Source organism: Charadrius vociferus, unplaced genomic scaffold (genome assembly GCF_000708025.1).
Source record: "Charadrius vociferus isolate BGI_N301 unplaced genomic scaffold, ASM70802v2 scaffold600, whole genome shotgun sequence".
NCBI lineage: Eukaryota > Metazoa > Chordata > Aves > Charadriiformes > Charadriidae > Charadrius > Charadrius vociferus.
Genome location: NW_009646404.1, coordinates 2141880 through 2166686, shown reverse-complemented (window position 1 = coordinate 2166686; position 24807 = coordinate 2141880). Strand labels below are relative to the sequence as shown.

Genomic DNA, 24807 nt, shown 5'->3' with positions numbered 1-24807 from the left:
TTCTAGCAACACAGTGAGTTGCATTACAAAGGTTTTACACGTTTTTAAAAATCGCTGTCCAATACCAATGCCAAAATTCAAGTTTAAATGTCCCATTCACTCATTCCTACAGTCACACTGGAGACCTTGTGAAAAATAATGATTTGTTTAAATTAAATTTCAGATATTGCTTTTAACTACATACAATAAAGCAGGTGCGTACAACATTACTGTCTTTACCAGTAAGCTCTTTGAATCTATGCTGAAACAAGAACAACTTGAATAATGCAACAAAACGTGTACAATTGGAGATTATGACTTACCTATTACCGATTCAACTGTGTTACTGCCAGAGTAGAACGGGAGAGCTTTGGCACTGATAGCAGAGACAGTTGTAGGAGATGAACTATCTGATCCAACACTGGAGGCCAGACTGGAAGTTATACTTGAAGCAAGTGGGTTAACTGCTGAAAAAACACTGAGATGGTTCTGTTAAAAAAAAAACAAAAAACAAACCAAACAACATATATATATATACACAAACAAACTTACACAGATGTATGTACAAACATATAAAATAAACAGAATGTATTTTAAAAAGTAGTTATTTTAATTCAAACAGAAAGAAATCCGGAAGAACCTTCTGAATGAACAGATTAGGATAATTTTCCTTATCATTTACCAGCGAGTGCATTTCTCCAATGTGGCTGGACATCATTATGATACGAGGGACTTCTGCTTTCAGAAAAAATTATTTAAATAATAAGGTATTGCAAACAAGCTCTACAAACATAATTAGTTAGCTGAAGTCTGATGCGCCTTTTCAAAAGGAAAATACCTATTGAGGAATTGTACCATTACATTATGCATTCGTACACAAATTATATTCTGTATTATTTTTTTGATCTGCAAATTTTCTCATTTAATATAAATGCAAATTGGACTTTTCAGTCTCTTTTTTCTCCCTAACATATTTACAAACAGCAAGCTTCTTGTCCCACCCTCTACCTACAGATACACCTGCAGGAGACTCCACAACCTCTCTGGGCAACCTGTTCCAAGGCTCAGTCTCACACGTACAATAAAAAAGTATTTCCATACATTTAGATGGAACCTCCTGTGTTTCAGTTTGTGCCCATTGCCTCTTGTCCTGTCACTGGGCACAGATTTTCATTAGACTATGTTGTAAAGCATCAAAAAATTATCAAAAAGGACAAAATATTTACAGTGTTTAGCTTTTGGCAATACCTGCTTGTTGTCCTGTTCATTTATTTTCTGCTGATTCTCAGCTGGGAAGCTTCGATGCTTTGACTGAAAGAAGAAAAACTTCTGTAATATATGAACTTAAAGAGTCATTGCTGTAAAATATATTAGTAGTTTATGAAGGGTCAATGGCATCTGTCATGATATCTTCAACAGGCTGACTTCATTTCCCTCACTGCAGACCCATATGGATAATTCCATTTAAATTACCATAGAGTAAATCTATGTGGAAAAGGATCAGCAGATACAATTGTTCCACCTATATGCATAATTGAGCACATGCAAGTTTTCTCTTGTCCAAAAACTGAGTAGCCATGTTAGCACTATGCTGTGACAAAAACAGCGTGTCCCAAATGCTCACCAGCTGGGGAATACTTCTCCAAGAGGCTGGTGGGATAGAAGCCTGAAGTAGCGAAAAGTCTGAATGGAACTGCCTACATTTTCCCTTAAAGTGATCATGCTATAAATAACAACAACAACAACAAAATTCAAATATAAGGGCAGATTTTCTTTGAATGCCATTTTATAATATGTTGAATTTTGAAACAAATGAGACATACATAAATAAACGGGAATTCTGAGCAATTTCGTTTTGCCCACTGTGTTCTTGCAGAGCAGGATCAAAGGATCTCTGTTCTTTTCAGGCCAGTAATTTTCAGTTACTTCCTGAATTGCAGTAAACTCTGCAAGGTGCTCTCTGTCTCTTTAGGAAAAATGGTTCTTTCTGCTGCCTTCGAGCGGTCTTGTTGTGTCGGTTCCTTGTTTCCTTTGTGAGATTCCTGATCTGTCTCGCAGTGAAAGCTCCCTAGCAGTAACAACTCTCCTCTTTATATGCCTCCCACCACTCTTGATACTTTTTTATCAATTGCAAAGTCCATCACAGGTTTTTCTCTGGACAGGTTCAATGCGGCCACTAAAAGGCAAGCACAGGATGTTTCTGCTGCTGAGACACATTCTTTGTAGCAGTACATTACTCACTAATTGTCACCAAAACAGCAAAATAGATCTTCACCCATGGTTACATCATTTCTCAATTATTGCTGCCTATGCCCAGAAAGCAGCCATTTGATACCAAAGTGCCTTGCTTCCGTGACATTTGGTCAATGATCACTTGATCTCTATATTGGGAGATGGAAATCTTTTCCATCGCAATGACCAGGTCTCTAACGTATAGTCTGTCTGAACATCTACATGTAAGAAAGCAATCCTGCCTGGAGAACTTTACTCTAGAGCAATGATCTTGCCAGCCCCTACAACAAGTTACCATTTCAAAACCCACTTTCCTTCATTTCATTATTTTTCTGTCTTTTACTTCTGCACTTCTCTGTGCATCTCAGGTTATAGAAATCAATTCTGACAAGTCTCAGCTTTGCAAGACAGCTGATCACCTTGGCTGCAGCATATTTATATGCGCCATTGGAGCTTCTTTTTTTAAACAGTTCCTTTCTGACCATTAAGATGTGTAATCAGTATTATAATAGAGTGAGAAAAAAAACTTTAACAGGTAAATCCTGGCCTTTCCGCTTTTTCCTTGCAGGCCAACAGAGCTGTTTCACATCCCTGAAAAATACCAGTCTTCCCTTCTCCCAGCTGTCTCTTAGCACTGCCTGTTTTCTCCCCACTCCCCGACTAGAGGATTATAACTCCTCACCAACTTCAATTTCAACCACTCTCCTCTCCTTGCTAATGCTACAGATCTCTCTTTCTTGAAGAGACTTGTTATATTTTATCATCTATGTCTGTCTCAGCAGCGCATTTGTCCAAGGAGAGAGGCAGCTGCAGGTGGGAGAAGAAACAGACTGAAATTAATCAAAGATTTGAACTAATAAATAGCATTAATTTCTGGCTGTTGATACATCTTTTCACCATCAATTTTCAACAATAATCAAAACTGAATCCTACCAAGACTAGTTATGACTTTTTTTCCACTGTTATCTTGCTCTGTTCTTGGCAACATGGGCTCAAAATGACAATCATAACATTTCTGCAAGGTTAGAATTTACTGCATGCCAGCTGAGCTGCAGTGACTTTGCATGAGCGTTCCTGGCCTGTGACAGCTGTAAAGTAGTTTGATGCAGTTTAGCTCACTAAAGAGGAGGGTTCCAAACTCTGTGTTCTAAATTATCAAAAATCGGTGCTGATACACGAGAAAGACAATGTTTTCTGCTGAATCTAATTTAACTTAAGATCGCATTTGTACTTCTAGATCCGCATTATTCACATACCTGATCTTCTCGTTCAAAGCCTGGTGCTTTTGGATAGCTAGATGTTGGTGAAGAAACACCTGATGTGCTAGACTCAGAACACAAAATGCCATTTGCTAATGATCTCTGTCTACAAAGAGGTCCAAGGGGTGATAAAGAACTACTGCTACCAGAACTTGATGTTACAGTTGGACTTGAAGAACAGCAAATCTGCAGAAGACAGAAAACAGTGTCTAATATACTCTATGATATTTGTTTACAGCTATAGCCTCCCACTGTAACACAGTCAGTTGAAATTATAAATTCATTTCAGTCTTACGTAAATACAACACTAACTTTGGTTTATTTGTATATATTTTTGGTATTACCTTAAAAAAGTAGCAGATGACAAAAGTAACATGGAGCTATTTTAAATATACAGACTTCAAAAGGAGATGTATTTGTACACACCAGAATAAAGCCTTGTTTGGTTCCTATGCACAAAATGAATCACAGGTGGAGATCAATCTACATAATGGCTATTAATTTACAATAAAGGAATATTTGCTTTCTGACAACACTGATTTCCATTCATTCATATATTTCTTAATTTACAGTTTGATGCAACATTTCACTCTTTTAAAAGAACTCATCTGGATCAAGCCAAGCAGTTCAAAAAGAAAAAGACAAGTAGAATCTTGGCAAAAAGCATTTCAGTGCTTGTTTGTAAATCTCAAAAGGCTGTTTTCTGAGATTATTAAATATTAAAATGTTTATTGATTAATAAATTAACATTTTAATATTTAAAAACATTACTGAATTTATAATTTTTAGTTCTGCCGTACATTTTCCAGAGAGTTTTAAACTTCTAAAAGTTTAAAAACTTCTAAAAGTGCTAAAACTTCTTGAACTAGATTTATAATTAGGTTCACAAAGGCAGTATGGAAATAGTTGCATCCTACATTTATGCCTAACAGCCCAGTGCTGAGAACACTCAGTGCTGATACACATTTCAATCCCTTCCGTGCTTGTTTCGGAACTGAATCCGCTAGCTCTCAAATAGCTGAACTAGTCAACACAACAATGGAGTGAAATTCTGCCAAAGTTATTTTGGTTTGTTTAAATACAAAGTACACACTGAATCAGACAGAATAAACACGAGTAACGATATAGTTTACTGTTAAACTCTCAGCTTAGTGTTAAACCTAACCCTTTGTTTTACTCTATGGCCCAAAGAATGTGAAAGTTATTTTAAGCAAATCAGGATTTTAACAGGAGACACTTCTCTCCCCAGAATAGTATAACCTCAAAATGTCCCCTCTGAGCAGCAGGAACTTCAAATTCCTGTAAATCAGGTAGAGGACAGACATGAACCTAGATGAGGTCTTAACCCTTAACAAAAAAACCCCACCTCCAACAAATGTAAGCCCTCTACTCTCTGAAGGTTATTACCTATGCATTCACTCACTCCTAGCGTACAGAAAATCTCCTGTCATCAACCTTATCTGTGTGGAGTTCTGTAATGAGACTGCTTCTGAAATCCAAAGACAGCTTCTCTATGCAACAGTCAGAAATGTACATGTACCCTGAGAGCTGACAGAAGTAGAAGAGTGGGCACCGCAGCAAAAATAATTAAATTGATAGCCAAAGTATACTAAGACAAAATTCCTTCTGAAGTCAAAGGCTGAAGAACTCATGTTTTGAACACAAGCTTGTACCATTTACTCTAAATCCAAACCAGAGGATTGCCCCTGTGCACAGTGATGCTAAGTTTGCACGTTTTTTGAGCTCCAAAATACTGAATGCTAGAGAGAAAAAGAAAATAAAAGGACACTGCCAGGAAAAAAACCCACGGCTCTTAAGTGAAATAAAAAAAAATATTTTGTTTTTTGGTAATAAAAACATGCTAAGATATTCAGTTCCATAACAAAAGATTTTGAAAACCTTTTGTTAATAACATAATTACATCTTGTAAGTACACTTAAAACATACTTCTGGTAGCACAAGGCTGCTTAATGCAGCAGACAAATAGGTAAGATAAAATGACTAGATAGCGAAGGCAGACTAACACCCAAAGTAAGATACTAATTCAGATAAACTACTGACTCAATTTAAGGATGAATTCCCTAATCTGGACAGAATGTTTCTCAGATGCACATTAAATGTCCACTCTTTCAGCTAGGCAGGCAACACAGGCTATTTTATCAACAAAGGAAGATGTACATCATGGCTGCTCCCCTAGAATGTGACCTAATGAAGACCAGGGGAAGAGGGAGGAGGGAAAACTGCCATCATGGGTTACTCGTCCTGGAGGGCTGCCTGCAGACAACAGAGCCCTAAGTGGGGAACGATGCTCGTGTTCACTCAAAAGTACTAAGTTTGAGGTACAGAGTTACTGGCCAAGATCAGATGATATCAGATAGGCAGACCATTAGCTAAGACCATAACGTGCCACTTGTGATCCTTCTGGTTACAGTAGGTATCAATGGTGGCATTAACACATCTATATATGTATCTGTAAGCATTATGAGCTTACAATACGATTTTGTGTATTTTTGCTCTGGAAAACTAAACTCAACTACAACAATCGCTCAACCCCCTGAGATGCAGGCAGCACTATCTGATTACATTCATGTTTAGGCTTTTAGTCTTAAATCTCTGAAGAGTCCACCAGGATGACAACAGACAGAGATAGCCTCTACTCTGTCTTTTGTATTTTTCAGAAAAGAAAAGTTAGTTAAGTTTTAATAACTGGATTACACGGTATCACAAATTTTGTGTGACTCAATAAATAATTCATACAAATAAATCAGGAAAAGAAAATGGGTCCTGTAATATCCACAGTAGGTTAAATACACAAGCAAGAAAAAAAAATTTAAACCTAGTCTGACTTTACAAGACAACTACGTACAAAAATCAGTCTTTTTGGTCTGAAGTTATTATTTAGAATTTATTCCCCTCTATTTCCTGTCTGCCCCTATAATGTATGTTTATCCCACTAATAAGAACATAAGAAATGCCCTGTTGGGTTAGACCCAGACTGATATCCTGTTACCAAAAAAGCCAAGAGGAGATGATATTTAGGGAGAATATCTGATCCTAGTCATTATCTGTGGTCATCAAAGATAATTCATGAGGCAGAGAAAGTAAATGAAGGATTTTTTCAGACCACCTCCCTTCGCTCTGTGAGAGATTCCTCCAGGTCTGGTGAAGATGTTCTGGCCCAAAATATCAACACTGATCAGGACCCACTTCCTTTTTGCCCAGGCTTGTAAGCAGCATCTCCTCTATGACTCAAAACTAGGTGGACTCCACAGAGAAACCATGATAAGTTACATTGCCACTCACAGGACTAGAAATAATCTATCCTCAAATATTCATTCATCCCTTATGGTTTGCTATGGTATGCCTGCAAGACCACTGCTCCTGTATCTCTCATGCTCTTTGCACAGAGCAAGATACAAAGAACATCTGAGAAATGTCAAGAAACCTGTCACTACAAACCGCCATACAACTTAACGCGGTATTGACGCCAAGATGGTGAGCAAAAGAGGGACTTGTGATTCACAGTCAACATGAAGTCAAATGTCAGTACCAACATAAAATGAGTGTGACATTAGTATTATAGACAAAAAGAGTGAAAGAGGGGGAAGGGAAACTATCAATGCTTAGTTTTTGCTCCTCGATGCTGCAGAATTTACATTTTGGTAGCAGGGTTGGCATGAATGGCAATGTCCTCAGCACTACTGATGCTAGGAATTCTATTGCGAATTGTTAGTCTTAATTTTATTTTTATTTTTTTTAGGATTTTTTTTCTTTATTAAGACAGGTGCACAAACAACAGAAGCTAGAATTCATACAGCTGCCTCAACTCTGGAGGAAGCCTTCAACATGATCTTTGGAAACTGCTCTACAAATGTAACTTAAGATTTGTGGCATTTGATTTTCTGAGTGTGGGATAAAGAGGCCCAGCAGATGTAAGTACACTTCAGGAATGCATCCGTCCTAAAAATGGAAATCTGCTGTGCTGTGTAGTCAAAGACATAAGTACAGGAAGGACACAGTTCAACCCCTAAGGATTTAGAGTCTACTTTAGTTAACGACCAGTACTTGGTGACATTCGTCACTTTACAAAGGCTCAGCTGTAAATTTTTAAGCTTAATTAAACACTGCAGTTGGATACATTTCAGATTACCTCTCACTTTCACAGAGGTTACAAAAGAACAACTCTTCAATTTCATGTCTTTGCTCAAGGTGATAGGAGGACACCTGAACATTTCTGACACACCACAAGTCAAAAGACGCCAAGCTTGCCTTAACAAGGGTCACATCCTCATAACGTTGTAACTGCATGCTTTGGCCGCTTAGATTCTTATGAAGAAATAATTTGCCACTATTCTTCACTTGCAGCTAAATTGCTTAGAAAAAGAGCACGTAGAACAAGTGATACATCCTTTCCCTTGGTTCTTGCCTTCTCTGGGCCTTTGCTTATAGCATAAAGGAAATGAGGAAACATATACCTATAAAACTAGTTATATTTCCTATGAAAATAGCAGCTTCTTGAGTTTCTTGATTTGCATTGTATTTTGTGGCTTTAAATGTACCGTTATATTGCCTACATTTAGGGGGGGAAGGGGAAGATGACAGGAAGAGGAAACGTGCAGGTATTTTTAATTAAGTTGTAAAACTAATTTTGCTCTCAAGTAACTTATTTTCTTCCTATGTCCCTCACTGCCTCAGAACACTAATTCCACAGTAAAGAACGCATGACTCACCACCACTGCTCAGACTTAGATTATGCACACATAATCAAACTCAGTGGCATTATCACAGCATAACAAACTATTATTTACCAGACGCGTGTGGTAACTGATCACATGCACACGGTCAAGCCATCTTAGTTACGAAGTAAGAAATACAGCTCTAGGCTTAATGAAGGCAGCAGAATGCTAGTGCTAAGGCTGCCATCAGGATGAGCTATGAAGGCACACCACCTTTACTGCGATTGGGCTGACACGCACCGACTTCTTAACTATGCTAACTTGAACGTCTGATCAAGTACTTACACATCTTTGATAAACTTGATAAAACAAAGATGGTGCTGGTTTATCCTATCTTCATCCATTGTGATCAACATATACCCTATGCAAATATTCAACCTTAAATACATCACAGACTCTGGGCACAGTGACATTATGGCCAACATTTCTAGCCTTTTACGCTTCAAAAGGAAACTATGATTTATGGCTCTGAGCCTAGAAGGGTGAACATAAATATTCTATAATTGATAAATGCAATTAAACTTTGATGTATCTCCTATTTCATCTCCAGAACAAACAGCAAGTTTTCCTATTAATTTTACAGTGCCACAAACTTGAACAATATTTACAGACAAATTTTATCATACAGCTAGGCCTTTGCTCTGTATCGTCACCTCACTAGGTATGCTGCAGCTTGGTACCAGTAACAGAGACCTGATGTATGCAGAAGATCAGCAGTATAATCCTAAAGTGTGAGCTCAGTGTGTTTTTAGGAGAGGAAAGCTAATCAACCAGCTAGAGAAAGCATATAAAGCAGCAACTATGACTATGGCTGCATGCGCTGAGACAGCCTAGTTAAGTCAACTCTCATGACCCTCTGAGAAAAACAGACACAGGAGAAGACCACTAGGGTATGTTGAAAAGCAATAAATTTGCAGAATATAAATGAGAACAGTTGAAATGAAGGGATGAAACTCAGGTGAGGCAGAAGCTTATGGCTGAGAATGATGCATATGCAGGGATGCAGAGGACTGCATGCCAGAGAGATTATTTTGGCAAAGGTGACTGAGGTAAGAGGCAAACAGCAAAAGTACCAGAGGAAAAGGGGTCCACAGCATATTGGATGATGAAACGTTACATAGCTGAAGATTCATGGAAGGACATGCAAGGAGTAATGGAAATATGAATAAATGTGAAAAAGTGGTAACATAACCAACATCATTAACCAAGTAGGGCATCAAAGTTTAAACAGTGCAAGCAATGTATCTGAAACACGGATCAAGCCATTTCAAGACTTGTATGCACAGAAATTATCAAGAAAGGTAGTTTACTATCAGAGGAATTCAGATACATTAATTTTACTAGTGCAACAGAAGAAATTATAAGGAAGACCCTCTTAAAGATAAATAAAGACTGAAAGAAAAGAAATTTATGTCATTAAAAAAGGGCAGTAGGAGAATGAGTAAAAAGGAGTTTTCCTTCTGGCAATTAGATGACACTGAACAGAGCACAAGAGAGTAGTAACGGTTAAGAACAAGTAGCAAGAGCTGAAAGTAAAAGTTGCTGGTGTAAATGCAGCTCCTAAAGGCAGCACAGAAAAGGCAGCAGAAAAGGATGAGTGAATTTGTTGCTACAATACATACAAAGACTCCAAATCTTACTTAAGGCACTTCATAGCTCTGATGCAATGCGAGAAAAAATGGGTATGCGAAGAAAGCCAATCTAGGACTTGGCAGAACAAGACAACAAAAAGAAAGATAAGAGGTGATGGCAAGTCTGGAGAAACACATAGTACTAATTGAAATTAAAAATTACAATCAAGGGAAAAACTGTACCACGTTGGGTAAACTGCATTGTGGACGTTAAGTACATTTAGATGATACAACTGGTAAAGTATAAAGCAAAGGGAACCGCAAAGAGAGACTGGAGAAAAACAGTACTATTGAAGATCAGGTGAAGGGACTGACAAAAGTATAATGTTAGATGCTTCAAACCAGAAGGCAGAACATGGAGGTAAAGAAACATAGATGTAGAAGCTTTTCATGGAAACTGAACTCACACTGACCAAAAAAGGCTGAAAAGTAGATTATTTCCTGACTGACACGTTAAGGAAAGATACAGCAGAGGAATGACTGATGACAGTCCAATTGACAAGGCAACTTAGATGAGGACAAAAGAATGCAGTACAGGTGAGACAAGAAGGTCTATATTTGAAACAGTTATACAGCCTCCCTCACTATCAACCTGGATCATACCAAATCATAATGGATTCATTCTTCCAGTAACACAGACAGGGCAACAGTACTACCACATCCTAGAAATGGGGACCTAAGCAACTTGCTCACAAAGAGGAATTTTATCATCAAGCAGAGAACTGAGTTTAGATCTCTCAAGTGCTGTATCATTCTTTTCCTCTAGAAACAAATAAAACAGCAGGACACTCTCCAAGCATACTATAACAGGATATCAGAGAATCATCAAATGGTTTGGGTTGGAAGCAACCTTAAAGATCATCTACTTCCAACCCCCCTGCCATGGGCAGGGACACCTTCCACTAGACTGTATGTGAAAGAAGTTTTACAAGATGAATAGGGAGATCTTGTTTTGAAGACACAAAGGAAGAGAGTTAGAGAAAGCCTAATCTCATCATGATAAAAACCACTAAAATTAAGTTTACTTGGGGCCAGTGTCAGACAGTGATGTGAATGAAGACGAAGGAGGGGACAGAAAGACAGACAGGTTATGGAAACAGAGAGAAAAACAAATCATGAATGTAAATAAGTTGCTGGGATATGGAAAATGAGGGGAGGGAGGAAAACAGACTGACAAATACTAAAATTAAGCAGTTTACAGCAGATGGAGAAAGTGAAAGCAAGTAAGTAACAAAACTCAGGAATTAAACATGGAAAAACAGGAGACCAACCTACTAATGAAAAATCAGGAACTGAATATCCAGAAAAACTAATAATGGTAGTGCATCAACCAATGCTGCAGGTAAGCAGTCAAGTGAAAGAAAGACAGAACATTTTGCCAGACATCAGAAAAAAGGTGGTCACTTGCAATAAAACTTCAAGTAGAAAGTACAGGGAAAGGAGCAGGGTCAACTTTTCCATTTTAACACTTGAACGGTAGTACAGGCAGAGACTCATTGAGCACTGAATGGAAAATGTACACAATGTTCATCAGACTCCTAATGACTAACAGAAAAATGCGTGTATATGGAAGATGACTCCCCATTACTGGAAGACATATTAGAATAGTGTTTTCAGCTGTACCTAAATTATTCATGAAAGGCTAAGAAGCTTCTGGGAGAGAGATGCTTTTATGGGTCTGTCCTGAAAGCTGCAGAACCTTAGCAACAACAAAATTAGCTTCCTAAACAAAAAGGCAGAGCCTCTCTCAGAACCTTTCATATACAAAAGCAGAATTCTGCACTGGGAACCTAAGATAAAACATAGGCATATTGGTATCTTTATTCTCAATCTATGGGATAGCAATATGAAGCTACACGAAAGAAACACAGGAGTTTTAATAACTGCGCTATTTATTGGCAATTCCTTTCAAACATTATTTAAAATACATCCTTTTATCTGGTTTCTAACCAAACAGTATAGATCAACAGCGCTGGAAAGCTAGAAGTGAAAATTCTGAGAACAAATCTTTATGTACTTATGACTCTGCACTGCAAATGAGGTAAGAAAAACGCAAGTCAGGAGAGAACAAGAGAGATGTCGCTATCTTTATGTATTATTTTGCAACAAATATAAAACCTAAAAAAAGGATCTATTCCAACTAATACTAAAAGGAAGATAAAAAAAGCTCTGCAATGTATCTTTCACCTTCTTCTCCCCCATCCTTAACTGATAAAATTTGGTAATATAAACTACATTTATCACCCTTGTAATTGAACGCCTCTCTCCTACCAAACACACTGCATGTACTGCACCACTGTATGAAGCTTAAAGTATAAAGCACGTTCAGGTTGGACATCAACTCATTCCTAATGTTAACAAATTAGGGCAGAGAAGAGGGCTGCGATCAGGCAAGATCTTCCATGAATGAAACCTTTCCTATAGAAAAAAGAGACACATGTAAATTAAGCTGTCCTGTAGCTGTATATTTGATTAACAATGATGTTCCTCACTGTAGCATTCAAAATACTGCATCTAAAGACAAAAAACAAGAGCAGAAAACACAAATAATACATAGTTAAATCTGGTGCTAAGGGCAGACATTCCATTTAGGTTTACAGTACCAGTTAAATATTACTGCCTGACATTTACTATAGCTGTGGGTTTTTTTCTCTTTTGCTGAAGTACAAAGAAATAAAAAACAGCTGTTTAAGAAGTAAAATAAACATTGTATATTGGCACAGTGATTATTAGTAGTAACTTTTCCAGAATTATTTACACTTACATTTCCAGACTGCCCACTGCTATTTGTAATGCTGTTTGTGGAGTTAAGACTGCTGCTCCATTCATTTGCAATTCCTATGCTGTCTGTTGAAAACAGGTGAGCGCCTGGCTTTGATTGACAACCAGTTTGCAGTATGACTACATTCATGGTGTCCTCTGTTGAAGGAATCCCCAACAAATTACACACAGATGTGATAGTTAGCTGTGTGAATTTAACAGTTACATACCTAGTACCATACACAGCACCTGTCACATGGAAACACCAATCACACACAAGAAATCTCTCTCTTTTTCTTTAAATATAAGCATAAAGGCAAGGTAAGAATAATATAATTCACCATTATGTATTTGTAGCTACTAACAAATTTGATACTTGTATTTACTTGCTCCATCAAAAATTGGTGGGAGGTAGATCAAAATTCATGTTTGTAAAGTATTTTAGATTTTGCTTTATTTTCCAGAATCTCTATCACACCAGCGTTTAAAGACAACATTTTTAGAACTCCTGACTGGAAAGGTAACAATGGCATCATAATTATAGGGTTATTTGCTTTCTTTTTCCAGTTTAGAACCAACGGACTTAATCATAAAACAACCTGAAGAGAATATGGGACATGTACTATTTAACTTAGAAAGGAACAATAACCTTTTACATAGTTCATTATTAACTTTTAAGTAAATTGTGACCAATGCCTTGCTAATTTCCATACCAGAAAATTCAACTCGAGGTGACTGAAGAACTACTTTGCAATTCCCCAAAGGCTACTTTGTTAAACTATTAAACATCTGAGATATTTGATTATTTCAATGTGCAAAATATTAAGGAGATTTAGACTTCCAGTTTTACAGGCAAATGATGAGTTAACAAAAAATGGTTACTTTAGTAAGCAATTACAGTTAATAACATTCCTCACCTCATAATCCATGCACACAAGACATCAAAGTAAGGAAGTCAGGACTGAAAATAAAATCTCTTAATAAATTCTACAGGTACAGCAAGATTTTTTTTTCATCTCTAGCCACTACTGCATTTCCAAAGGGGTAATGATAAACTACAGTTAAAAATCAAATGTAAACATTTCTCTCCACTAGAAACAATAAGCAGCTCAGATATAGTGTACAAAAGTACAAGCCATAGTAGGAAACAAAATGAGTATGAGATATGTAGACACCTCTCTTCAGTGGAGATAGCATAGCTGAGGATTGTTTCTAATGATGTGGTTTTTTTCTGTCTAGCATTTGATTTATCACAACTCCATGGCTTTCTCACTATACGGTCCAATCCTTTACCAAATATTTCCATTATTGTATAAATTACAAAAATAGGGATGTGGCTCACAAAAGAGAAAGGAAAAAGCTATTAGTAAGTACCACTATACACACAAGCCCAGTCCGGCCACACACACAAAAAAAAACACCCCAAAAAACCCATAGGGATTGCAAAGATGATGTCACTTGACCTCTGCTGTTCCTCCTACAGAATGGGAGTGCAAAGAACAGCTGGGAAGACAGAAACAGATGTGCTGACTTTTTATAAGTTACTCTCGCTTTCACTACATATCATCTCATTGTCCAGCTGCTTGCCCAGAGCAAGTCCAGTCGACCCTCACCCTGTCACAGGAACAGCACTTTCTGATCCATGCTGTCTCTTAAATCCTCATTAGCTTTTTTCCCCTGACGTGACATACTTGTCCAATATTCTATAAATGAGTGTCAGTAGTCATACCACCCTAAAAGGGTAGTATAAGACTACTTTCCAAACATTGCAAAGAGAAATAATCTCTCTCTTTCCAAGGTATTTAGGGAGAATAGCATGATTAGTTTTTGCTATTCTGCTTATTGATAGTAAGTCAAACAGACACACTGAAGCTCATGGAGATGAGGATAGAGCCTTCAGAAAGAACTTCAGCTATCTAATGCCAGTGCAGTGGTGCTTCAGAGATTATGTATCAGTAGCCTAGGATGTTATGTAGAAATAGGGTTGTACTCTTTATGAGATACAACTTCTTCAGCCATATAGTCTCCTTAGAATTTGCACTAACAAGCCTTGGTTTCATGAATGTAAGAGTTAGCATGGTCAGGCTAGGTCTGGCCTGGGGAATCCCATCTTTCATGAAGCCAGAAGTGATTTTTTTCATTATTGCAATCTTGGCACCAATAGAAGAGAAGAGTCTTGGATGAACAATCTGAAGGCAAATGCCTTCAGTAACACAAGCTGTTATACAGGAGATGTGTTCTTTGAAGTGTTTCCAAATTCTTGCCAGCAGAATTTCAGTCTAACCGTGTTTCTGTTTCAAAAAAAAAATATCTCTTTATTGTTAAGGTGCCAGTTGTCATCAGGCAGTCAGTGGACAAACGACACAGAGAGGTGTTCGTTATTTTAAGAGAGTCCATTACCGAGGTGTCCCGACATACCCTAGCTACTCTCTGTTTTGCAAAGGGTGTCAGGGAGATGTCAGATCCCACTACTTCTCTACCTTTCAGGATCAGGTACCCACCCTCCAGTCGATCACAAAGTGTCTTTGGGACTACACTGGACCCAGGGCTTCAGCCAGTGGGGGAAAAAAACAATGAGTGACATTTACAAGACAATGCTGTCTGCAGCCACAGCCTCAAGGGAAAAGCAGTCTCGGAGGAATAGTAATATTCCTCATGATCTTCACAAAGAAGAGAGAAAAGGGGAAAAAATGGTTGGCCGGTTCTGAGGAAGTCATTAAGGGAAGACCGTGAATGCTATTATAGAGAACGTGTGCTTGCACAAATTATTTTGCATAGAATGGTAAAAATTACTGAGATACATGTATGAATGGTGGGAAATCTTCCTCTACCTGTTCCACACACCTAGGTCTTCACTGAAGTCAGGTGCAGAACACCCATAATTTGTGATTCAAAGAGATCCACAAACAAGAGTTTCATACTTTTCATACTGATGACATGATCCACAGCTCTGAAACCATTCTCTCCCCCTTCCCTAATATGAAGGAACAGAAATCATTTTATTCTATGGACATAGGAGGCAGAATGTCAGAGCTGCTGAACTAAGCTTAAAGCTGCTGCCAACAGCAGAAATGCACCCTTGCTGATAGTAACCAAACATCTAACTTCTGATGAGCAATTCAGACTACCAGGGACTGGTTAATTTGTCAAGATTTCCTCTTACACAGTCTTCATTCCAGATGATGCAAGCCAAAGAGGTCCAGAGCATGCTGGTTGAGCCATGTAAGTCTCTTCTGATGGACATAAAATTCTGTCTAATGCAACTATGTGGAGAAAATTAAGCTGCTGCTACTCAGTTAGCATTTCTAACATGTTCAAAGTCTCAGGAATTCTCTCAGACTTCTGGAGATTTTTAAAGAGTACAAGAATTCATCCTACAGAGCAGAAGAAAGTACAGGGCTAGGTGGAAGGATTAGCAACAGATTAGAAAGATATCCCTTGAGGAGAATAACATCAGCAAATTGTTAAGTTTGGACTTTCCTTCAGCCCTCTATCTTTAGCCCGCACAACACTTAACTTTTCCTTAGAGATGAAAATAATGTTCATTGTCAATGACAGCTTCTGTGAGAATTATTCCTCTCATAGGAATCAAGCATGAACTGAACTGTTAAAGTGATGAAGACACACAGAAGTAGATCATGTTGGGGGTCTCAAAAGAACTCCAGTCTCCAAGAGCTCTGCTGAGTTTATCCTGTATGCTCTCCATGCTGGAGGGGCAAGAAGGGAGGCAGCATTCAGTTCGAAACAGCACAAAAGCAAAGGCAGCGAGCTACTTTTGATGTGAATAAACAGTCAATACTGACTTCATTGCCCTAATGTTTTGAGGAATTGCTAGGTTTTGGAATAAGGAGCTTGAAATAAATACAGGAGGTTATTTATCTTTCCTCTTCTCTGAGTAACAAAACCATGGAAAAGTAAAATCGATTGTCCCACAGAAGTTAAAAGACAAGTTGACCATACCACAGATTCTCAGAACCAAAAGCTGTGGGCAGGAAGAATGACTCTATTCACTGAAAGTATTTCAGGTAAGCAAGTTGTTGTATAGAACATCGCATTTGCCTAGACAGGTTAGACAGAGAGAGGAGACTGCTGTTACTTATGATCAGAGAATCATAAGATAAATACTACTGAATTGCAGAAATGTGGAGCTTCCCAAAATAGGTATGGTCTCTCATCCTTCCTTCCAGCTCTAGAAGCAGAAGACAAAAAGTAAGGTAGGAGCAGACCTTTCTTTTTTCTTCTTTCTGAAGTATAAATAGGAGGTTTTACTGATTACATAATCAAGCAAAACCTACATAATAAAAAAAAAATATTTATCACCTATAAGAAACCAGCTACATAGAAATGCTTCAAGTTCTGCCTTGCATCGCAACTGAAAAGAAGGTATGAATAGTTGTTGCAGCAACTGCACACTTCACATTCTGGAGTGCAGGAAGAGTGTAGGGGTAACCTAAGTTGATACTACTATTAAAAGAACCTGATGATGCCTACCCAGAATTAATTTGTATAGATGCATACTGAAGAATTGAATGCTCTCTTGAAAAAAATGGTCTTTTTCCCCTTTTTCTATATATAACAGTTTAAGTGCAGCGAAGATCTAAGTGGAGGAAAGACGACAGCTGACATAATTTTCTCGGTGTTTTTTTTCAGTTTAGCTAAGGCCCTAGTTCTGCAAATACTTGCAGAGATGTTTAACTTTTGCCTGAGAAGTTTACTACTGGGTTTCAATAGGACAGCTAATATATTTTAAAACGTCAGGTGTGTGTCTAGAAAATTGCCAAATCAAGCTCAAAAAGTTACAAGGACAAGCTGCATTTGTAAAGAAAAGCACCACCTGTTTTACTGCTGATGCAAATTTGATGCAAATGCAGCAAGCTCCCATAGCAATGTACAGTACTAGAAAATGTGGAACGAATTTCTAAAAACAAGTGACATCAAATGCCATTTATACATTAAAATTAATGATGTTAAGTCAATTCTGTTACTGATGCTTAGACATGATAGTTCACTTTTATGAACACTGATAGACAATAACAGTTCTTTTACTTACTTTCAACATGTGCAAACGCACAAAATGGACCACGTGGGCAGTAACCTGTTTGGCGCATGTCATTGCACTTTGTAGATTTATATATCTAAACAAAAGAGAAAGGTGGTTAACCTAAACACATTTGTTACATAATGCCAAAATACTTAGAAAATTTTAAAACCTTTAAATGAAAAATTCTGAATATTTACTAACAATATGTATTAGTTTTCTCAGAAAATCCAGTTCTTACAATAATTTCTAAAAATCAAATAGAAGAGCAGAATTTTAAGAAAAGCAAATCTTTGAGACAAGAATCTTAACCCTCTTCTGTACAATTCTGTATTCTTCTGTATAATAATAAATAGTAAGTAACAAGAATATTTTAGAAAAACAGTGTTTAAACTGTTTTAGTTTTCCACGTTGTATAGAAACAAGCCAAACATCAGGAATAAAATGTTCAGTCATTTACACCACTTTTAAGAAATCTTTCAGGATGTAGTAGAGCAGCTCATGCAGATGAAGAAAAAATCACTATGCTTTTTTCAACACAGTTCCTTTATTAGGACACCTCTAATATTTGAATCACCCTAACATTCAAATGTCTTTCTCTAACCTGACTGGGACGCGTGAGAACTGAAGTAATACTGACTGCTCATTACACCAATGTTTATGTAAGTTGCTATTAAGACCCAGATTCAGTTTATTGCTCTATCAGGATCTTGATGATCTTTGGATCTCACAAGGCTGGGAGGAGGGGCTGACATATCACATTAGAACAATATTAAGAACCTATTTAAAAGCATATAGATTCTTCAGAAAAATAATTCTGGTGATTTGCAAGTCTGTGGCAAATAGCAGAGGGATTTTTTTGGTTCCCCCAGTCTTGGTACTGTGTTCTTTGGCTTTCAGTGCCAGTTGAGTGATGCGTTTTACTGATTATTATAAAAAAATTATTACAATAAGTAATAATTGTTAGTTCAGAATGCCACTTCTTTGGCATATGCTGTGTAAAAAAATGTTTAACTTGGACTCCCGCCTTAGAGCAAAGATAAAAAATGAAAATAGGCATTAAAAAGAATCAACAACTAGTTCTATAAGCTCTTTATTTTAGACCTATTTTAAGCAACTTAGAAGAATTTCCCTCTCATAAGTGATCTTGAATTGAGGCTGAAAATTTAGTTGCTATATTCACTACTAGTTCATGCATAACCCAAAGATCATTCAAGAAACTATAGTAAAATGTGAAATCACAAAATTATTACTGCTGCTTATCACTCTACTAATAATTTATTTTCCCTTGAACATTGAAAAAGCAACAAAACATCCATGCTGTAAACAAGTATTCACCCAAATGACACACTTAACAAACCAACAGTGGGACTGCTCTTTCCATCACTTTCACTAGGAGCTATCACAGACACTGCAAAAAATGAAGGAGTCATTTGTGGATACCACACCCTAACTGGGAAATGAAGCTGGGCCCATCTCCTCTCTTTCCTGTTCTCTGTTTATTGGTTAAATATAACCCCCCAATGCTGTATACATGATGCTAATGCTGCAGAAGGAAAAAAAAAAAAAAAAGAGCTGACTTCCAAATGGTTTTAACAAAAGACGTAATTGGAAGTTCGGTCTTAGTTTGAGGTTGTAGCCGAAAAATAGCCTTCCTGATCCTATGAGCTACCCAGATGGTGGGGAGTGCCTTGTGGTAAACGCTACAGATACAAGAAGTGATAATATAGACAATACCAAAATACTATTGGGGCAGAGCTTGAACCTCAAAGACATTCTGGAGATGGTCACTTCATCTACACATATGGATATTACATGACAGAGAGCAAACTCAAAGGGCTAAATCATTAGAGAAGACTAACTTTCCAGCTATAGAAAAGAACGCGGTTGCTAACTATTAACAGTAGAATCAAGATATTCCCAAACATGATAACCAAAAGATTTCTTCAAAAAATAGTCACTGAGCCAAGAGGCAGTGACAATATTCTTTATTTGAATTTAGTAAAGAGCAACTACCTGAAAACATCCAAAAAGAGAAGATAATGTTGGATAAAGTGAGTACTCATTCAAATTAAAGGACATAAAAAGGTAAGGCATGAAATAAGCAGATTGAGGAATGAAGGCAGCTGATTACCACCATTAAATAGACTGAATTTCATTATGAGCTGAATGAGTATTTTGAATCCTCAGGTCAGAGGTACAAAAACTGTATGGAATTTCCATTCTAACCACACAACTGGATGAAAGTCAGAGCTGAAGCAAAGGAGGGAAAAGATCACAGGGTATGATGCTGAATGAAACTCCTCTTTCAGTGCAGGCACGCTGCTAGTTTCTGTGAAATTAAATACTAGACCTACCAAACTGCCTCGATTATCAGTAGGAACTATGTTCGACACTACAACAAAGGCAGCACACCTAATGGAAACAAGCAAAGACTGAGGTGACTACAGCTGACATGGAAGCAAATCACCATCAGTTCAGGAATGGGAAATGAATTAGGTAATCACGACGTCAGAATTTTTAAAAACATGGCAAATAAGACAGACACAGTTAGCAAGTACTTTTAATAAAGCTGTCAAGTCAGAAGTAGCACATATAACTGAGGTATATTAAGTATAGCTCACATATGTTTGAAAAGAGCAAAAATAGCTGATTCAGGCCACTGCATATCCACTAATTATTCTGTCTGTCACCAGACAGAAAGAAATGGGATAAAATTAAAAGTACGTTTGGGAAAGGCACATCATGGTAGACTCACCATGTAACTTTGATAAATCAAAGGTCCTTCTCTAAAATGGAAATGTGGTCATTCTAGTAAGGACTTCAATAAAGGATGTGGTAAGATTCATCAAGTAAGATAACGAAGAACATGACTTTTACCAATGTTACATACCTGTGTTAAACTGACTAATGGAGAGATGACAATGGATAGTATGAAAGAGGAAGGCAACAGACAAAATTAGTAGCAGAACTCAAAGCACAGCCTTGTGACTTATTTTAGCACTTTCATTCATAGCTTTGTCATAGATAAAAGCAGGAAGACACCTCTACTACAAAAAAAAGGGCTGGAATATGATACAGAAGAAATTAGATGATCTGAAATAAATCTGGACTGTAAAATCTCCAGTAATCAGGACAGTGAAATTCTGGAGCAGCATCTCAAGAGTAGAGATAGCTTACACCTATTAATATAAAGATGTAGCTGGTCAACTTATGATAGGGAATATATGATATGAGGCTTGCAACAGTAAGTTGCAAGTTACTGGAGTCAGTATTCTAAGAATTCCTTTCCTGGTATGGTCTTGAGGTGCCTTCAATAATCTTCATAATTGTAAGATAAATTAGCAATTGCTCGAATGGTCTTTGCTTATACCTTACTAAGTATTGAGCTTTCTAATGCAAGAAATTACGTCCTGCTGTGAATTCTTCATGTTCATTCACAGGTCCCAAAATGAAAACAGATATCCAATGTTGTACAAGCAGCTTCTAGCATAATATGTCTTTTCAGTATCATGTTTGTTTCCATTAACTGTCACATTTAGTATTTTCATAGTGTCACATAAGAATTAAGTCTCAGTAGATTGCATGGCACTGCTCTCTTCCCTAGTGTTTCACTGTTATGCTTAAGCATCCAACAGTTACGATGACTTTGCCTACAGAGGAATCTAAAATCACCTTGTTTTTCTGGAGTATTCCTTCATCCACTAGGAAAGTTTTCTTCTCTGTCCACCTCCTCCTGACCTATTCAGTTTCTCTTAATTATTTGCAATAAAGCTCTTTTAATGTCGTGGTTTAGGCTGGGCTCACCACTAAATTAACGACACATGCTCTCTTTAACCTCTCCCTCCCTCCTCAGAAGAGAAGGGAGAGAGAATAAGGGAGAGAGACTTATGGGTTGAAAACTAAAACTACTTTAACAAAATATTAATAATAAAAAGATAATAAAATCAGTAAGAAAATAATGAAATATATACAATATACACAAAACCAGTATCAATCACGTCACCGGCTGGCACTGGAAAAGTCCCAGATCAGACTCAGCAATGGACGGGAACTGGATTGTGGACCTGGATTCAGGAATGCTTGGATCGGGATCAAAGGCAGATGAAAAGACAGAGTCCTCGTCGGACACTGGCCACTGAAGGAAGAGAGCTGACCGTTTTATCCCTCAGCTTTTATACAGAGCATGAGGCAGATGGGATGGAATACTCTGTTGTTCAGGTTTGGATCACCTGTCCTGTCCGCTCCTCCCCACAGGTGTGATGCCTCTACACTTTTCCGCTTCTGACCCACCAACTTGGCACATAACAAAGTTAGCTGACCTCGGTTATTAGAGCAATACGTATAAGCAAGAGCCTCTTTGCATACCATCCCTTGGTATTAATTATAAACATCAGGCTTTATCTGCTAGAAGCAGACACTGTCTGAATAATACGTCATTCATTTTAGTCAGTTAAAAGAGGCTTAAGTGAAAGGTAAAATCACCGAAAAGAAAATTGATTCTGTTCTACCTCAAACCAGGACATTTAACTATACTTAAAATAGAAATTTGTCCCAAGTTATTGAGTAGCAATTACTACTGTGACTTCATTACTCATCCAAGAAGCTAGGGAAAAAAGAGAACACATTTATTTATGTCAAATCCAGAGAATATAAATTAATTTTTCATAAGCCATACACTAAAAATGCCTATCAGTGAAAATCAGAGCAGTACAAATAACTATTTCTTAGCAAATTTTGTTTTGCTTAAGCAAATACTTCAACAACTGGAAGCGTTGAACGAAATGTCACAAGTTTTTTCATAAATAATATCTTTAATTGATAATCTAATCCATAATAAATTTGAAATTGCTAAAAATAAGTAGAAGGATAGTTCTTACCTCAGGATGAAACTGCTGCTCTGTACGAGAATGACAATATTGACAGCTATCCCCACTTTCACACCTTGAAGGTTCACCCCATTCATCTGCATGTTTGACATTGGGGCAAGGAGTGGACCTAAAACAAAAAGTGATGTACAGAGCATGTTTGTATCTACTTTTTAGCAGAAGTTTTAAAGAATTTCCCACTAAATCTCAGAATCTTAGATTCTGGGACCTATAAAGGTGCAAATTCTGAGAGACACTGACTTTTTGGAAGTTCTTTGACAGAAAGATGAGCTAGTAAGATTCTATCTATCTCCTGTCTAATGATATTTATTCACAGTTCTGAGACTGTCAAGCAAAGTCCATCAATTCTAAACCTTGTATCACTGCACGAAAAAACACCAAAAACAATGAAGAAACCACAGTGTATGAGAATGATGTAAAATGATGTAATGATGAGTGATGTCATGATGAAGAGTAAGAGAGGCAATGCATTAAAGTTTGGTCCTAAAAATATTGCTCAAAAATGGAAAATTATAGAACAAAACCAGAAAAAAAACCAGAAATTTTAATTGATCTTTTCACAACAAAGAAGATTTGATGTAGTGATTCATTTTTTTGCTAAGAATTATAATTGCTTTCATTCTTCACAGGAAAGAAGGATGTTTCCATTACAGCTTCATAGTTTTTGTCTTTAGAACTGTCTGATCATTCTGAACAGATGCTTTTTTTCCCAAAAAAAAAATTTAGCAAGGCTATTGGGAAAGATGTGTTTTTATTCCATTAGGAATATCCAATTGCATTATAGAAGAACCCAAACAGATCAATCCATTAACAACTGCCTGACTGACCAAAAAGTCTATTCTTAATATGTATTTATGTACCTGTATTTGAATTTTCTGGGATTTCGTCTTCTATCTCGACTATTGTGGTAGTGTGGACATGCATAACCCTGGCGGCAGAGTCTGGGTGGCTTGGTACATTGTTCTGTCTTGTAGCCAGCTAATACAAAATTTGTGTCTGTAAACAGGTCAACAATTAAGATAAATAAACAACTGATTTTTGCATTCAGAGTGTCTTTAGTGAGCTTAGGTATCACACTGCTTTTTGTAAAAAAATTATGATTCATGGACCACTCCATTCTTATAAACTTAGACTGAGTCCTGCATTTTTTAAAATAAAAGTCTAACACATTTACATGCAAAGCAATCTTCATCGCTTTTATATTCAATAGCAATATCACAATAAAGTACACAAATCAAGCACTAGCAATCTATGGGTAGAGAAACTATCCCAAAATTCTCGTTATATACTTTTAACATTTTGAAAATGAATACCTGAAAATACATTATTCATTTTAGTATAACAAACACTAAAAACTTATACAATTTTTTATCCGGATTTCTCTTAAGTTTAGTGTTGACAGTCCTTATTTCACCAAAACTGCTGTCATGTTAAGGCATGTTAAGGCTGTCCAGTAAAATCTTCCTGGACAAATTCTAGAGCCTCTTCTCTACCTTTGCCTCTGTGTCTACATCTTTGGTTCCAGGAAGGAGGAACTACGAGATGACAAACAAGGTTCTGTCTAGAAACAGAAAAATTCAGAAAAACAATGGAGCAAGTAAATAAATTAGAAGGTACAATTTAGCTAACGGCAAGCATGGGTTTGTGAGGAGTAAGTCATGTCAAACCAATTTAACTTCTTCCTAAGGTGGGAGAACGGATGTAGGTAAAACAGAAGCAGCCAATGTCAGGTATCTTGACTTCAGCAAACCTTTTAGCCTGAGATGTTCTCAAAAACGAACTGAGCAATACTACAAGACTCCTGTAGGATTTGTGGAAAACTAGCTAAAAAACATTATCAAAGAGTCATTAATGATGTACTTTCAAATAGCAAAGATTATTAATCAGAGTATCACAAGGAGTCTATTCTTTGTTCAGTCCTTTTCAATAGTTTCATTAAAGACTTAGAAAAACAAGGCTGAAATCATTAGTTGGATGATTTTCAATCCCCAGAAACTATGTGCAATCTTACCATATTTACAGGGATTGACAGAAACCATACAACATTATATAACACAGACCTGTGCAAGGAATTGCAAGGAACACAATGAAAGTGCTTGTAGTTGGCCAATTTTGCTGGTTTTTTACGTCAAACATCCAGTATTTTTTGATCTAGAGCTGACAATTAAGCTCTACACATTACTAGTACTTAAATGGTTGGAAGTCACCCTACAGTATATTTAAAAATACAGAGGGGACAAGTATCATACAATTATCTCCCCTTGAATTCTTTAGAGACAGAAT

At 37.1% G+C, this 24807-nt stretch overlaps 1 protein-coding gene across 1 annotated transcript in view; it reads right to left on the bottom strand.

The window, feature by feature from the left end:
* Window positions 1-302: 302 nt before the first annotated feature.
* The window catches only part of UNKL (unkempt family zinc finger-like), a gene marked incomplete at its 3' end in the record, with an annotated part of 34600 nt that continues 10095 nt past the window's right edge, over window positions 303-24807 (bottom strand). Inside the window, exons 4-10 of the mRNA XM_009895332.1 lie at window positions 23385-23520; window positions 22516-22633; window positions 17648-17732; window positions 12602-12771; window positions 3468-3656; window positions 1228-1290; window positions 303-468 (exon numbers count right to left, since the gene is read on the bottom strand). Coding sequence (XP_009893634.1) covers window positions 303-468; window positions 1228-1290; window positions 3468-3656; window positions 12602-12771; window positions 17648-17732; window positions 22516-22633; window positions 23385-23520 — 927 coding nt within the window. The remainder of the gene's footprint in view (window positions 469-1227; window positions 1291-3467; window positions 3657-12601; window positions 12772-17647; window positions 17733-22515; window positions 22634-23384; window positions 23521-24807) is intronic.